At 39.9% G+C, this 14438-nt stretch overlaps 3 protein-coding genes across 3 annotated transcripts in view; 2 read left to right on the plus strand and 1 right to left on the minus strand.

The window, feature by feature from the left end:
- Window positions 1-14438, minus strand: part of LOC139926156 (testis development-related protein) — a 404183-nt gene that overhangs the window by 356017 nt on the left and 33728 nt on the right. The window lies entirely within an intron of this gene.
- ccdc167 (coiled-coil domain containing 167) overlaps window positions 1-14438 on the plus strand; it is a 209928-nt gene that overhangs the window by 191988 nt on the left and 3502 nt on the right. The gene's annotated exons all lie outside the window — the stretch shown is intronic.
- fam110c (family with sequence similarity 110 member C) lies at window positions 10166-11791 on the plus strand. The gene has a single exon (XM_071917763.2). The coding sequence runs from the start codon at window positions 10327-10329 to the stop codon at window positions 11389-11391; it is 1065 nt and encodes a 354-aa protein (XP_071773864.2). The 5' UTR covers window positions 10166-10326; the 3' UTR covers window positions 11392-11791.

The raw sequence follows: 14438 nt of genomic DNA on the forward strand, positions 1-14438 counted from the left end.
TGTAGCTGTTATCCTCTCAGTGTCTAGGTCATCTTGGTTATGATGACCTGGTTTTACAAACCAATCTAATAAATAAAGCATTCACTTTTTGGAAAATAAGAAAGTACAAAAACATTGCTCATAGATGATGTGAGACACATGGATGAGAAGCTGACTCACTAGCCTGTACTGTGCATATTCTTATATTGCTAGATTAGTCACTTCAGAGTTGGCAAATGTTGGGGTTAGGGAGAACAAATAATCCTTTGTCATTTTTCACAGCATGTTCTCTCAGAGTTATCCTCTGTGTAAGGTAGATAGATACAAGTCAAAGCTGGTCCACTGTGCAGATCAGTTTGCCGGTGTCATATTTAACTTTTATACCAAAATGCTGCTGTAGATTTGAGGCAAACTGAGGCGCTCATTCTTTGAACCTAACAGAACTCGACAGGATATTACCGGTTTGGGTCAGATTGGACTGAATCTCTCACATAATTGCTTAGGCTTCGGTTAGTTGGGTTTTTACACAAAAGTGGTTTTACCCCTTGGGCTCATGGACACAAGTTTGTTTTTTTTAAGAGGGTTTGGCTCACAACCTGGCTACAACCTACCTCTAAGAGCCATTAACCACTGTAAGTCAGTCTTACTTTGGGAAATCCATCCTTAAAATTTGATTCCATATTATGAACATGAGGTCACACACTTCAGGTGCTCTCATGGATCCTTTAATAAGATATTGTGTGCCCTATTTTTAGAGCATTCCCTTAGGATTTCTGTCCATATCCTGAGTAATGCCTCCCAGAGTCATGGTATGAAATATGCAAGTCATGAGAAAATCCAGACAGAATAAGACGTTTATAACAACAGATCACATGTCGCCTGTTGTGCAACCTACTTACTGCACTGTGGCGGGAGCTTTTATGGATATACAGTAAGACATATTTGTTATTCCCACAGTTGTAGCTTACAGATGAAGACCTACAGGTTTGAAAGAAGAAACCCCCCTCCTCCCTCGTTCAAGCTCTCCCTTTCACAAGTGTCTCGTGGACAGCATGCATCATGATTCTCAGTAGGTCCAATAACCCTGCAGTGGGAACACTTATCGTAATTTCTTCTGTACGTATTTACGATGGAAAGCCAAACACAAAGCTACTTTCTGAGAAAGCTGCCTGTTGTGGGACCGCACTCGGCAGATGATGAATGGACTGTGTTGCCATTTTTGATTTATTGGATATCATCAGAGATACTACAAAAGATAAAAAGAAAATGACTATCGCTGGTACGCTGGACATCTTTATTCACTCTGAGCGCTCCAAATGGTTGTACTGAACAAATGGGCTGTTTACTGAGTGCAGGGCTTGATTGGAGGTCTGTGGGGACTTCACTTCACCTCACCTCACCTCAACTCACCTCCAGCAACTAGCTGGGAAATAAATCTCGGCCAGAGTGAGGCTGAGTCATGTGTTCTAGAAAGAATTTGCGGTGAAACGCGAATGGCTGTGATTTCTGAGGCTTTTGTGACTGATCTAACCCCCTGACCATGTCAGAGACCCATAGATCTTCATCTCAAGAGGGACAGTTTTGCTGAAGCCGGGTTACAGGTTGTTTATGTTTCTCTGTTTGCACAAAACATGGAATTCATATGATGATATAAAGAGAACAGAAAGAGTGCAAGTAGGGTCCCACAGTCCAGTCTCCACACAACAACATGGCTCATAGGGCATTTTAAGGCCTCAACAATGTTTTACAGTTTTTTGCTTTAGCCGAATATTTGCAGTTTCTAGAGTTTGTCAAAGTTTCTAAGTGCAAAATCTTAATGTAAAGAGCCAAACTGAGCGGCCAAAATCTTACATTAAGACTCAAAGTGCTGTGCTTCGATACAAAGTGCACAACTCTAAATTCACCTTCTCAGAATACACTCACATCATGTAAGTACAATGCTCCAATGCTCATTACTAGACATGCAGATCACTAAATCACCTCAACATGTATTTGATTGATTGTATATGTATTGGCTCATTACTTCCAATGGCATTGCCCAGGTTACTAGCACTGCAACATACCTCACCACTTCAAGAAAGGCCGTTTGCTATATTACTTTCATTATAGTAATCAAAATATCTATCTATTTATCTATCTATCTATCTACCTATCTGTCTATCTATCTAGACTTGCGTAAATAAACTACAGTTTTTCTCAGCTGACTTGATTCTCCAAACTGAGGTTCATGCTCTCAAAACAGTCAACACAGCCATCGAAACAGATTCTCATTTCCCAAAACAGCCCAACTGTTTCTCAACATGAAGAGCTGATTTCTTTTCAGATCGCGTCTTTAGAGAAACCAAATACTGACTTCAAAACTACACATGTCATCTATTGACAAGATAATCTATTCATATTATTCCACACAGGAATACTAAAGATAAAAGATGTTTATCCTTTTTTCCTTAATCTGATTTTATGGAATTTTATCCATAATTTGTTGATGAAATGTTACCTTACAGTAAGCAAAGTGTCTGTTTCTCACAATTTTGGAAATACTATAATATTTAATATTTCACAGCTTCACATGGAAGAGGTTTGTCAGTGTTGGTACAGTTTATTCTCAACTGATTTGACACATTTCTCCGAACTAAGGTTTACGCTCTCAAAACAGTTAACTCATTTTACAAAACAGCTCAGTTCCTTTGCAAAATGTGAAGTGCTGCTTTCTTTTCAGAAAACATCTTTATAGAAACCAAATACTGACATCCAAACTACACACATGTCATCTGGTGATTGGATAATACATTCAGCCTTATTCACACAGGAATACTAAAGTAGTTCCATAATACTTTTTTCCATAATCTGATTTTATGGAATTTTATCCATAATTTCAAGCTTTCCTTTGCAGTAAGCAAAACATCTCTTCCTCACAGTTTTGGAAATATTATGATATGTAATGTTTCACAGTTTCACATGTAAAAGGTTTGTCAGTTTTGGTGACGTCATATCTGACATTTTTATATGTTTGTCAATGTGTGATGCGGTGAGGAAGTAGAAGTATTGATGATGAATCACAATTTGCTTCCAAATAAACCACAAACAAGTTTAGTGTTGTAATCAATGACTTCATTCCTCATTAACCCTTTTATTTCTGTCAGGCCAGAGGATTTATGGTATATGTAGATTTGTGATTTGTGTGAAAATAATGAAAATGTAATGTTAGACGGCTGGTTTACAGTAAGGTACAGATAGGTTTGCAGAATTCTAAAGAGTTTAGACAGCTGTTCTGTGAGCATGGAGTTTTGTTTGGAGAGTTTTGTGTGCAGCATTTGGAAAATAGTTTTGCATTTTGAATGAAACCTGAAAATGTAGTTAGTTTTGCAAAATTGTCAAGGGTTTTTAGATTGCTGTGTTAACTGTTTTGAGAGCATGAACCTTGGCTTGGAGAAATGTATCAAATCAATTGAGAGAAACTGTAATACGGAGGGAACTGCAGTCCAATAATCAGAGATATATAAAATAGGATCCTCCCTTGTCAGTTATGAAATACTGCTGTACTGTATGTTTTATGTACCTGGTCGGCTGATAAGAGAATCGCGACTGATTCTAGTTCAAGTTCTTGTTAACTGGATGATTTAGGTTGCAGGACTCATTGCCTTTTATATCAGCAAGCTGGCAATGCTGTAATGAATTCAGCAGAAATATTTCCAGACTCAAAAAGGACTGTTTGGATCTCACTAAAAATACGGGTTCAGAGATTATTCCCTTCGAGCACTGGCACTCCTTAACTTGAAAATATGTGTTTTTTATTTGGTGTCATCAGCAGTTTATATCACTTGCTTTCAACTCTCAGTTTAATTCCCTTTGATCTGGATATGGCAAGAGAAAATTGCAATTAGGCCACAGCCAACAGCAAATCATTCTATTAAAAAAACAAATCTTTATGCTCATGGTTCCATGTAGGAAAATTGTGAGGGGAAAACATATTGTGTATACTGGACACATTTGATGCTTTTTCTAACGGCGCCTGTTCTCCTCATCAGTAGATAAAGAAAATGATTCCCTTCGCCTCTCCATGTTTTGTGACAGACAAACATGGCTGGTTCTGTTAGTTTTCTCCAGTTTAAGCTGATGTTAGTGTGCAACATAAAGCAAATGTCTCTCTTCAGGCAGGCGGTGATATGGAGGGACACCAGGCACTTTAATGTGAATGATTTTGCCAAAATAAATGCACACTCATCCAAGATAATCCCTGGATTTAAAATGTAGACAATAAACTGCTACGATATGCTTCTCAGATGTAAAACAAAACGTCAAATAAGGGGGGGAAGCAAAAACGGAAATGAAAACCTTGACGTAGGCTACCATGAAAAAAGACTGCAGCAGTAATCACCCAAACACACACAGTTGCTTTCTGTAATACAGTAAAATGAGCTTCTGTTAAATCGACACTGTCTGTGACTAATTGAGTGGGAGGTGACCTTATACTCCTGGCAATTAGCTCTGCATGCATAATTACCAATTATTAGTTACTTACATAATGCTCCACCAATGACTGCAAGCAAAAGATGCCTGCAGCAATTACATCTCACAATTTGCGAGCCGTTTTTAATTGACTCAGCCAGTTTCATTCACGTCTCGAGGACGGATGCTAATTATTGTGAATGACTCAATGAAAACACAATTAGGCGATGATGCAAACAGTGTCACACTAAAGTGGAGAATGTGTTTTTCCAACAAGCGCCGTAAGATAAGAATTTGAAAAGGAGAGAGTGTGAGGGCTCGGGGGAGAAATTATTAATTCAAAAGCCTGGTGTCAGTGTTCATGTTTGCTCTCTCCCCTTCCCTCCATCAGCTGCCCGCTATCTGTTTTTAATTCTAATAATCAGAAACAGATAGCGCCGGTCCATTTTATGAATCGAAAAATGTGCTACATGAGTGTCAACACAGCCACTACACTAGGTTTGAGATCTGACTTTTATTGCAAAAGACACGGCAGTTTTTGAGGTCATGTGTCTCCTTGCTGTCATGAGCCAAGGGACTGAGGGAGAGGGAGAGAGAGAGAGAGAGGGAGGGGGGGAGGAGGAGGAGGAGGGGGGGGGGTGATTGACGAAGTTATGAAAGGGATCAAAGCAGCACATCTGTAAGTATGTGGAAAGAATATGAGTGTGAGAGTGTGCTGTGCTTCGGAGTGTGTGTTAACAATTGAAGACATGCATACAGATCGACTGGGCAGCCAGGCACACAATTGGCCTGGCTGGAGCGAGTCTTCTCACATGTGAATTTTACATTTCCACAGTCTGTGAGACAAAGTTTGGATCCGGTTGAGCAGATAGTTTCTATTAACAGCAGCAGTTCACAGGCGTGAACGTATGTGTTCTTTTCGAATCAATTACCATTTTTTATCTACATATGTATGACAGGATGTATAGCAGCAGTGCTGGATCCTCCCAGAATAGCTTTCTGCTTGGTGACAGGAGAAAAATCTTATTTTCCTGGTAGACACTAGATGGATTTGGTTTTGCACAGCACCAAGACAGAGTTCAGTGATTATTGTGCAACAGAATGCCAGTTATTGTGAAAACTATAAGATGCAAAGTAATTTTGTGCCCATTGGCCATATTACTTCAGACTGGAGGCCAGTATAATCGTTATGGCAAACCAGGAGTCTCATTCATCTCATTTTTTTTTATTCTTTCACAAGTTAGTTTGGCCAAACTCAAGTTTTGATTCAATTAAGAACAACTGTAATGCATTCCAGTCAAGAAATTATATAGTGATATTGAGCAGCAAACCCTATCACTCAATTTCACCCGCTTTCAAAATGCTGATGTGTTGATTATTTCAGTGGCAATCACTCTTATGTACAGCAACACAATCTTACACTGTTGAAAGCTCTCTGGATTTCAAGTTTGCATACTTTGGAACATAAACTTGAGTTAAAACTGAACAGATTATTTTTAGTATGGAGTTTTTGTTGGAGTAACGCTTTCACAGTTTGCTCCAGACCTAAATTTTTGGGATTATTTTTGACACAGAAATGCTGAAGGAAAGACACAAATATTGGCATATTAAATATTATTAAAATATGTAATATGAATAATAGGCCTACATAATATGTTGCCCACAACCAACCAGAGAGCCTCTTACTCGATTATGAGCAATGAAACTAGGATCTGCAATGAATTTACTACAATGGCTTAATGAAAAATATCTGTGCATAAATCTTTCCATAATGTCAAGGGTTAGTTAATGCTTAATTAGGGTTAGTTAATGCTTAATAAGCATTAACTAACCCTTAATTAACAGTTAACTAATGTGTAATTTACTAATGGTGTTCATGTTAACTAAGGTATTAATTTATACATTATTTAATAGTTTATAAAGATGACTATTAAATAATGCATAAATTAATACCTTAGTTAACATGAACACCATTAGTAAATGATTACCAGACACATTAGTTAACTGTTAATTAAGGGTTAGTTAATGCTTATTAAGCATTAACTAACCCTTAATTAATGTACCCTTATTGTAAAGTGTTACCAATATATATTAAGATTCAGTCAAAACCAGAAGTTCCCGGGCGCTCTGTCTCATTGCAGACATTACAGTAAAATGCCTTTATTTCACATGGCAGTGATAGATTAAACACATTGTATCACCGTGTCGAGGTCTTGTCTGGCCTTTATCAGGGACGGAGGAATGTTTTTAATCTATTCTTGCCATGTGAAATAAAGGCATTTCAATTTTTGCAACAAGACAGAGTGCCGTGGACATCGTTTCTTTTGTTGCTGGGAACTACTGGTTTTGACTGGCTCTTAATGTATATTTACAAAGACTCCCCTTACTTTGGCCTGTTCTGACTTGGAGAATGGAATCAGTCTTTCTGGACCTGCGGAGAGGCGAGCCGGGAACAGTGAACGTCAGTCAACTTGAGTCACTGAGCTAGTTGGCTGTGGACAGAAGCAGAGGCCGGAAGGAACCCGGGGGTGACAACATGTGAACATCGCTCTGCAGCTCCTGATCCATCTTCCTGCAGCCTGGGGAGCCCAGGGAGTCCAGCTGAAATGCACTTTGTTTAGTTGGCACATCACTGATCACAGAGGTCCAGCTGAACCACTGGCCCCTGTTTCTTTATGTTGTTGTTTCAGCTTTCACACATTATGGAAATATCATTCTCCTTTAACACTCATTCATTACAAGCAAACCAAACTCCCGCCTGTAAGTATAGCTGTGCATACGTGTGCATGCCGCAGGGTATGTCCGTTTCAATTTTGGAATAATTACTAAGAAAATAATGAAAAAGTCATAGATTAAAGCCTTTTAACGAGCTCATCCCTGTGAGATATCATGGTCACACCTCTCGCATACTTCTGCCTAGCACTTGACCTCGAGCTCTCACAGAATTTATCTCAAGTAGATTATCATTAATTTGGAACAGAAGGCAGGGAGGATAAAGTACAAGTAGACATTGGTCAATCCCCAAATGAACTATTAATCCTGATTTTTTAGGAAGCCAATCAAAAGGAAATGATATGGTTGAATAAATGCAATCAGCGGTATGATAATTATGTACAAACACTAAAAAATATGCTTCCACTCAAACTCATATGAGTGGAATTGATAAAGAGGCCTTTAGTTGCTTGGGTCCTCTCAGTAGGTCCACAGTTAAACTAACAGTCAGACCGAGTAGTCTTCTTTCTGATGATGTACGATGGTGCAGTAGGAGATAGTTTGTTCTCTAAAGAAAATATGGAAATGGATTGGAGAACTTCTTCCACCAGGGAGATAAAGGACTTGATTCAGGTGCAGTCTAGCCATCCTGAGGCAATTCAGTCAAAGGCAAGCAGACTGTTCCTTCTAATGACTTTCACACTATACATTCAAGTGCTGCCCTCTGTCTTTTGAACAAGTAAATTTGATAACTTGTATCTTTTAAGTTCAGCTCACACGCAGATGTTTCTGATTTGAGTTTATTGAATCCATGTTTCCAATTACAGAAGGAGGCAGAGGAGAGGGGAGCAGTTGTTATCTCCTTGACACTGGCAATGGGGCAATTTCTTTTCTCTAATTTTCAGCACTTACTTTTAAAGGTTGATCAATCAAACAATTATAAGCTTACGGGGTTTCAACAAACCTGCTGAATCATGTTGTGACACAGTTGCGGTTTTTCATGTGAAATTATTCTGGTTTGGGTTGAATGTTATATAAGCACAAGTACACATGGATAGACGCTCATGCTACTTCTGTCTCGCTCACCCGTAAGCACATGCACACACACGCACACACACACACACACACACACACACACATAAACACACCCATACGCCCACATACACCCACACACACATATGATATCAATGGATCAACGCCCAGTGGGAGAATGAGCCAGAATACAGAACATGATATTTTTTAACAAGTATGTGGGAGTGTTGAAATCTGTCAGGGTGTTTGTCATTTATCTGGCTGCTTGCACTGTTGCTTTGACCCAACAAACCTTTGCATCACTGGAAGGTCATGACCTTTAAATGGGATATTCTGGCATGAGAAGGGACTAGAGGCCGACCCCGCTGTCAAATTAGCATCGGATATATAATGGTTAAAGGTGTTTTCTGAGTGTACTGCTTAAAGCATATATCTTTTAGGATTTCAAAAAAATATAAAAACTAAATGGTGCATACCTCCGCCAACGCTATGCAACTGTCAATATATGCCAGTTCCACATGTCGGATTTTCATCAAAAGTGAAAAATTTCTTCCATGCCACATTACCAACTTGTTTCACATCAGGAGATGCAACATTTTCATGACAATTCTAGCCACTTTTAAGCATTTTAGCCGATGATCACAACACCACATGGCCAATCAGCTCTATATCTGTTCACTGGAAATGAGCTCTCCACTGCCCCCATGTTGTTTGATAGAGGGTTTGCCTATTTTCTGTCTGCTGATGCGGTAACACTTTATTTTCTGGGTCCGCAATTTCCTAATAATTTCCTAGAAAGGAACTGTTAACTTCTTAGGACATTTCGTGGAAAGAAGCATGGAATTATGTAGTAGTTGTATAGAAAATTAGAAATGAACTAAAATTAATTAATAATGACTTCTGATAATTGACCTCTGTCTATTATTTTTTCCAAAAAATAGTTTATAGTTTTGCAGTTCTTTCCAGGAAATTCTTTTAGGAATTTACAGTAGCCACCAGACTGCTTACATTTTCTATATAACTACTACATAATGTCATGGTTCTTTCCAGTAAACCTCCTAAGAAATTAACAGTTCCTTTCTAGGAAATTATTAGGAAATGGTGGACCTGGAAAATAAGGCGTTAACACCTTTTTGTGAGAACCCACGCCCACTGCCATGCCCCCCTTTGGCCAATCGGTGTGAAAGGTTAATCAGTTCTTCCTTGCCCCATGACCAAACTTTCCACAAAGCTTCATGCAAATCCGTTCATGACTTTTAGAGTTATCCTGCTAACAGACAGACAGACAGACAGACAGACAGATGGAACGGGACGAACACATACCCCCGTCCAACTCTGTCGGCGGAGGTAATGAAGGCAATGTATCTGACAGGTAGAAGTAATGGTGATTCATACCATAGAAAAAAACTGTAACCATCCTACACAAACTTTGCACACATTTTTTCAAAGACCACATGGACTCACTCCTCCAACACTATATACAGTCATTGAGCAATAAAAACCAACAGTGACATAAGAGCAGAACTTCCTTCCTCTTTGAGTCATTAGGAGAATTGCACAACAGAAAATATTGTTTTGATGGCATGGAGGAATAACAATTACCGTGAATTACACCTCATCCGTTTCTGACACTCCCTGTATGAGACACAATGTGTATGATTTAGGGCTGTATAGGCTGGGATCTACATTTATTGCGAAACATTTGCACTGCACCCAGCTCTCAGCCTCTTTTATGAGTCTGTTTGCCTGGTAAGTGCATAAGAGATAGTAGATAGTGTTTGCCAAACACAGAAACAAGGTTTGTTAGGAAGAGATAATGTAAGATTTAGTTCCGTCTTGAGGGAAAAGGATCAAGACCCACATTTCCACCAGCAGAAGAAGAAGAAAAAAACAGCTCCAGTGTCAGTTTTCACTGTTCTCACTTGTGCTGGTATCAGGTGTACTTTGAACAAGCCTGTGTTTGGTTAAAACGAGCCTTGCACGGGATGGGTGGGGTAATGTGGTGTGTGTTTGGACAGACAAGGTAAATGCTCCTGTTGTGATACGTGCTCAGGCAAAGAACGGGCTTGCTCGGAATTTCTAATGTAGTCTCTTTAACGTTGGGGAAACCGTAAGTGAAAGGATTACCCGCTGCTTCGAAAAGAACAGACCTGAATGTTCATTACAAACACAATGGAGACAGCCAGCGATGTGGACGCCACAAAAATCCTGGAGAAGGGTCCTGAATACCTCCGAAAGCAAATGGAACTGGAGGGCGAGGCGAAAGGAGGAGGCATGAGCGCCGTGGAGAGGCTTGCCGCAAGCAAGCCGAAATACGTCAAGAGTCAACAGGTGGTCAACTCCACTCAGGAGCCGGTGCTTAGCTTTGGATCGGCCTCTGTGAGCAGTACCGGCTCCTCTAACCGGAGCTCTAACCGCAGTGGCAAGCTTGACACGGGGAGGAACTCTACAGGTGGGACACAAAGTTGCTCACCAGGACAGGACAATGTGGCACGTCGGTCCAGTTCCAAGAAACGTCCGGATTCCATTTTACTTTACAGACAGAAATGTGAACTACTGAAAGGGTCAGCACGTGACAGAAATAAGCGAAATCTAACACGCAGGTTACTGCTTAAGAACGGTCCATTACCTGAGGCAACAGATAAGGAATGCAAGTCAGAGGGCAGCAATGCAAAGGAATGTACCTCTAATGCAGTTGCTCCTCGATCTGAGCAACTGTTGAAGCCAATTGCACGGCGAAATGAAGTTACAGACCAAGAAGGCAGGGAGGACAGTGATCCTGGGACAAAGGCGGCAGTGGGTGTTGAGAAAAAGCCAGGACACAGAAGAGTGGCTGAGGTGCAAAGGAGGTGTCGCACAGGGGTCAGCCGTTCCCACTCTGACATCAGCTCAAGGTACTCCAAAAACTTTGCGGACTTTGACGCGTTCTTCAAGTTCTGCGGGCTGGAAGGCGAGGTCATCGAGTCTTTGGGCAAGGAGAACTTCTCGGCGGCACGCTCGGACGACCTCGCCGTAAACCTCCGAAGCGTCAGCGTCTCCACGTCGGACGGCGGCTTCTCCAGGAGCAGCGGCGATAGCGATGGACTACTGGAGGAGGAGTTGCATGAAAAAATTCATCAGGGAACATCAGTCATTGAGCGCAATGCAAGGATTATCAAATGGCTGTACAGCTGCAAAAATGCCAAAGAGACTGGGAAGAAGTTACGAGAGCTTCATTGAGAAATCGCTGCTTTTTCTCCATTGAGGCCTATATGTATTGTTTGTTTGCCAGCTTCTTACCCAAGACTATTGTATAAAGGATATATTTTATTCATTTATAACATTGCTTCAACGCAGGCCATACGTCAAACGACTGAGTGAAATAAATGAAGTGTCAGTGTATTTATCTATAGGCCTGTTGAATGGCTCTGACAGAATTGGCTCTTCCTAAACAAGCAGCCAGAAGTTATTCCTGGCCTTGGGATGTAGAAAGCACTGCCTAGGCCCCATTTATATTGTGTGGGTGTGTGTGTTTGTGTGTGTGCATATATCTATGTGTTCTTGGTTTTGTGTGCACCTGCGTATGTCCCTGTTAAGCCAATTTTAGAGAAAATGTTACATTTGCTTTGGAGGTTTTAAGTATTTGCTTCTGTTCAGACAGAACTTTTGTTTTTTTTTACAGTCTATTGTTCAGACTTACACACACACACACACACACACACACACACACGCAAACTGTCCACATACACTGACACACAAACAAGGGCGTGCACTGATGTCCTGGGAACAGCAGTGAAAAACAAGGCAAAAAGGGCCACTTGCCAAAAAGTGGTAATGCTACCTTGATGAGGAGATTATCTGCAAAACACTCATTCTTTTTTTTTTTTTTTTTTTTTTTGAGCAAAGTGTGATTATTTTGCATCATTTTCTAGATAAAAGCTGAGAGCTCAAGTTTTGACATTGAGATTCTTGCCATAAGCATTTCAGGGCGACTCTTATGTCAAAAATAACAATGATCATAAATTATGCTCCTCAATACGGCCTTTAGGCTAAGACAAGCAAAGTGCCCTTCAATTACATTTACTTAATGCGCCTATTAAGTTTCCCATCTAGTGACTGGACTCCCTGGCTGTGCATTCCATTGTGTGCGCGCACACACACACACACACTCATACTACTTTATTTTATGTGCTTTATTTTTACCCGCTCTGATGGATATAGAAATGTCAATAAATAAGCTGTTGCGCATTTCAATCTCATGAGGAATTCAATCTGTGTGAAAGATGTGTTCCTTACTGTGATAGTGTATTTCTACTGGACAATAATTAAACAGGTAAAATCAGTAATCTGTGTTAGAAATAATTGGATCAGCCAGATAAAAGACATGTGGGTTGTAATCATTTGCAACCTGAATAAAGGGTCTGTAGACTCAAGGACGAGCCAACAGTCAGAGGAATGTACCCGGTAATCTGAGCTAGTTTACTGGCTTGAGTCCAGTGACCCCTTGTAACTTCATCTCTACTTCCCACCCAATCTCTCTGTCTGCTTTGTCTCTTCTCCACTTTCTCTCTCTTTCTCTCTTTTAGATACTTTTCTTTGCAGTGGCCCCCTGATCACAATTCAGATGCTGTAACATGAGAGGGAAGAAAGCGAGGGACGGAAAATTGTTGACTGAGTGTTTGGAATGGAGTTGTCTTTCTCTTTCACACACACACACACACACACACACACACACACACACACACATACACTGTACTGTCATGTTGTCAACATGCCTTAACTCCTCCAGGGCCTGACTGACTACTGTACCAAGTCAGGTCTTGTCTTGCCTTCTCCAATTGTCTGTTGCAAGGACCTGAGCAACATGCTCTTCAAAAGCTCCTTCCTGCTGTAATTACACACCAGAATCATGCTATTTTACTTTTCAATACCTTTATAGTGTATTCATTTGTGTATCAACCTATGGAAAAGTATCGTAAGCATACAATAATATTTTGTGAGTACTCACTGAAAATCTTCCTAATGCATAATGTACAGGGTGTAACAGCACAATGTAAGAACAAACTGCATGAATGTAATGATTTGTACACTAATTGCGTTATTGCAGGTTTATAAGTGTTTTGTCTATTAGGGGGGGGTTTCATTAAGTATAAAAAGTACATATTATTGTGTTCTTACACTGTTTTTCTGTAGGTTGATGCACAAGTTAATACACTAGGTAATCGCAGAGTGACCGCACCCCTTACGAAGGTCATCATTGTTTCTGTGTCTTTTGTCTTGATTGTGAAGTACTTTGTAAACTTTGTTTTAGAAAAGCACTATACAAATACCAGAACAACTTATTCATGGTCACAATGTTGGACATCTCAGTTAATTGATCAGATGAAAGGAAAACAAAATTGTATTCTATTAAAATGTTTTGATATAATGATTTTCAGTTAATTGTATAGAAAATACATGTGCATGAAAAGGGCCTATAGAGTAGGGCTCAGTGCACACGTAAACATACAATATATTGACTGTACAGATTGAAAACTTTATTAACATATCATGCCTAAAGAGGGCAGTATCTAACAGCAAAACTGAGCCTAATTAGGAGGCCAGCTGGGATAAGAATTTCTAAGACGGTGCGTCTCCTCATGTGGCTGTTATTGTGCATGGTTGTGGTTGATATGGTTAGCTGTATAAGACTAGGCCTATGCTGTGAAAAATCTAGGCGACTGTAGGTTATCAGGCCTGTCATATAGGCCTGTAGTGTAATGAAATCAAACATAAAAATGCCCAAAGGAACTATTGCTATTTATAGACCAGTCTGGGTGGAGGCTTTGATATGCAATGCTATTTTTTTTATAAAGACAAAGCTACAGGTCTTGCATTGCCATCTTTGCCTATAAAGTATAACACTGAATGCAACTAATTATCCAGAATGGTGTCCCTCCTGTAACAGATGAACCTGCATGAACACAACTGTCTCGAAAACATCACTTAGAAATTTCATCAGTTTCACTGAACATCCCAAAACAAAAATAACTACAGTAAACCTAATGCTATAATAAATTTCAGAATTATACTGTACAAAAGACATCAGAATTATAAGTCCCTATATGAATATTATTCGATAAGGTCTGAACCTGAGGCTTCTGTTTCCTAATACAGTGATTTAGTACATGATCATATGTTGTTGTTTTTTTAATGTTCCTTAATAAGCACATTTCAATAAGACAAGAGTCCAGTAGTCCAATTCCCTTCCCCCATCTCAAAACCAAAACATAAGAACATGTGCGCAG

The sequence above is a fragment of the Centroberyx gerrardi genome, chromosome 18 (assembly GCF_048128805.1).
Source record: "Centroberyx gerrardi isolate f3 chromosome 18, fCenGer3.hap1.cur.20231027, whole genome shotgun sequence".
Lineage (NCBI taxonomy): Eukaryota > Metazoa > Chordata > Actinopteri > Beryciformes > Berycidae > Centroberyx > Centroberyx gerrardi.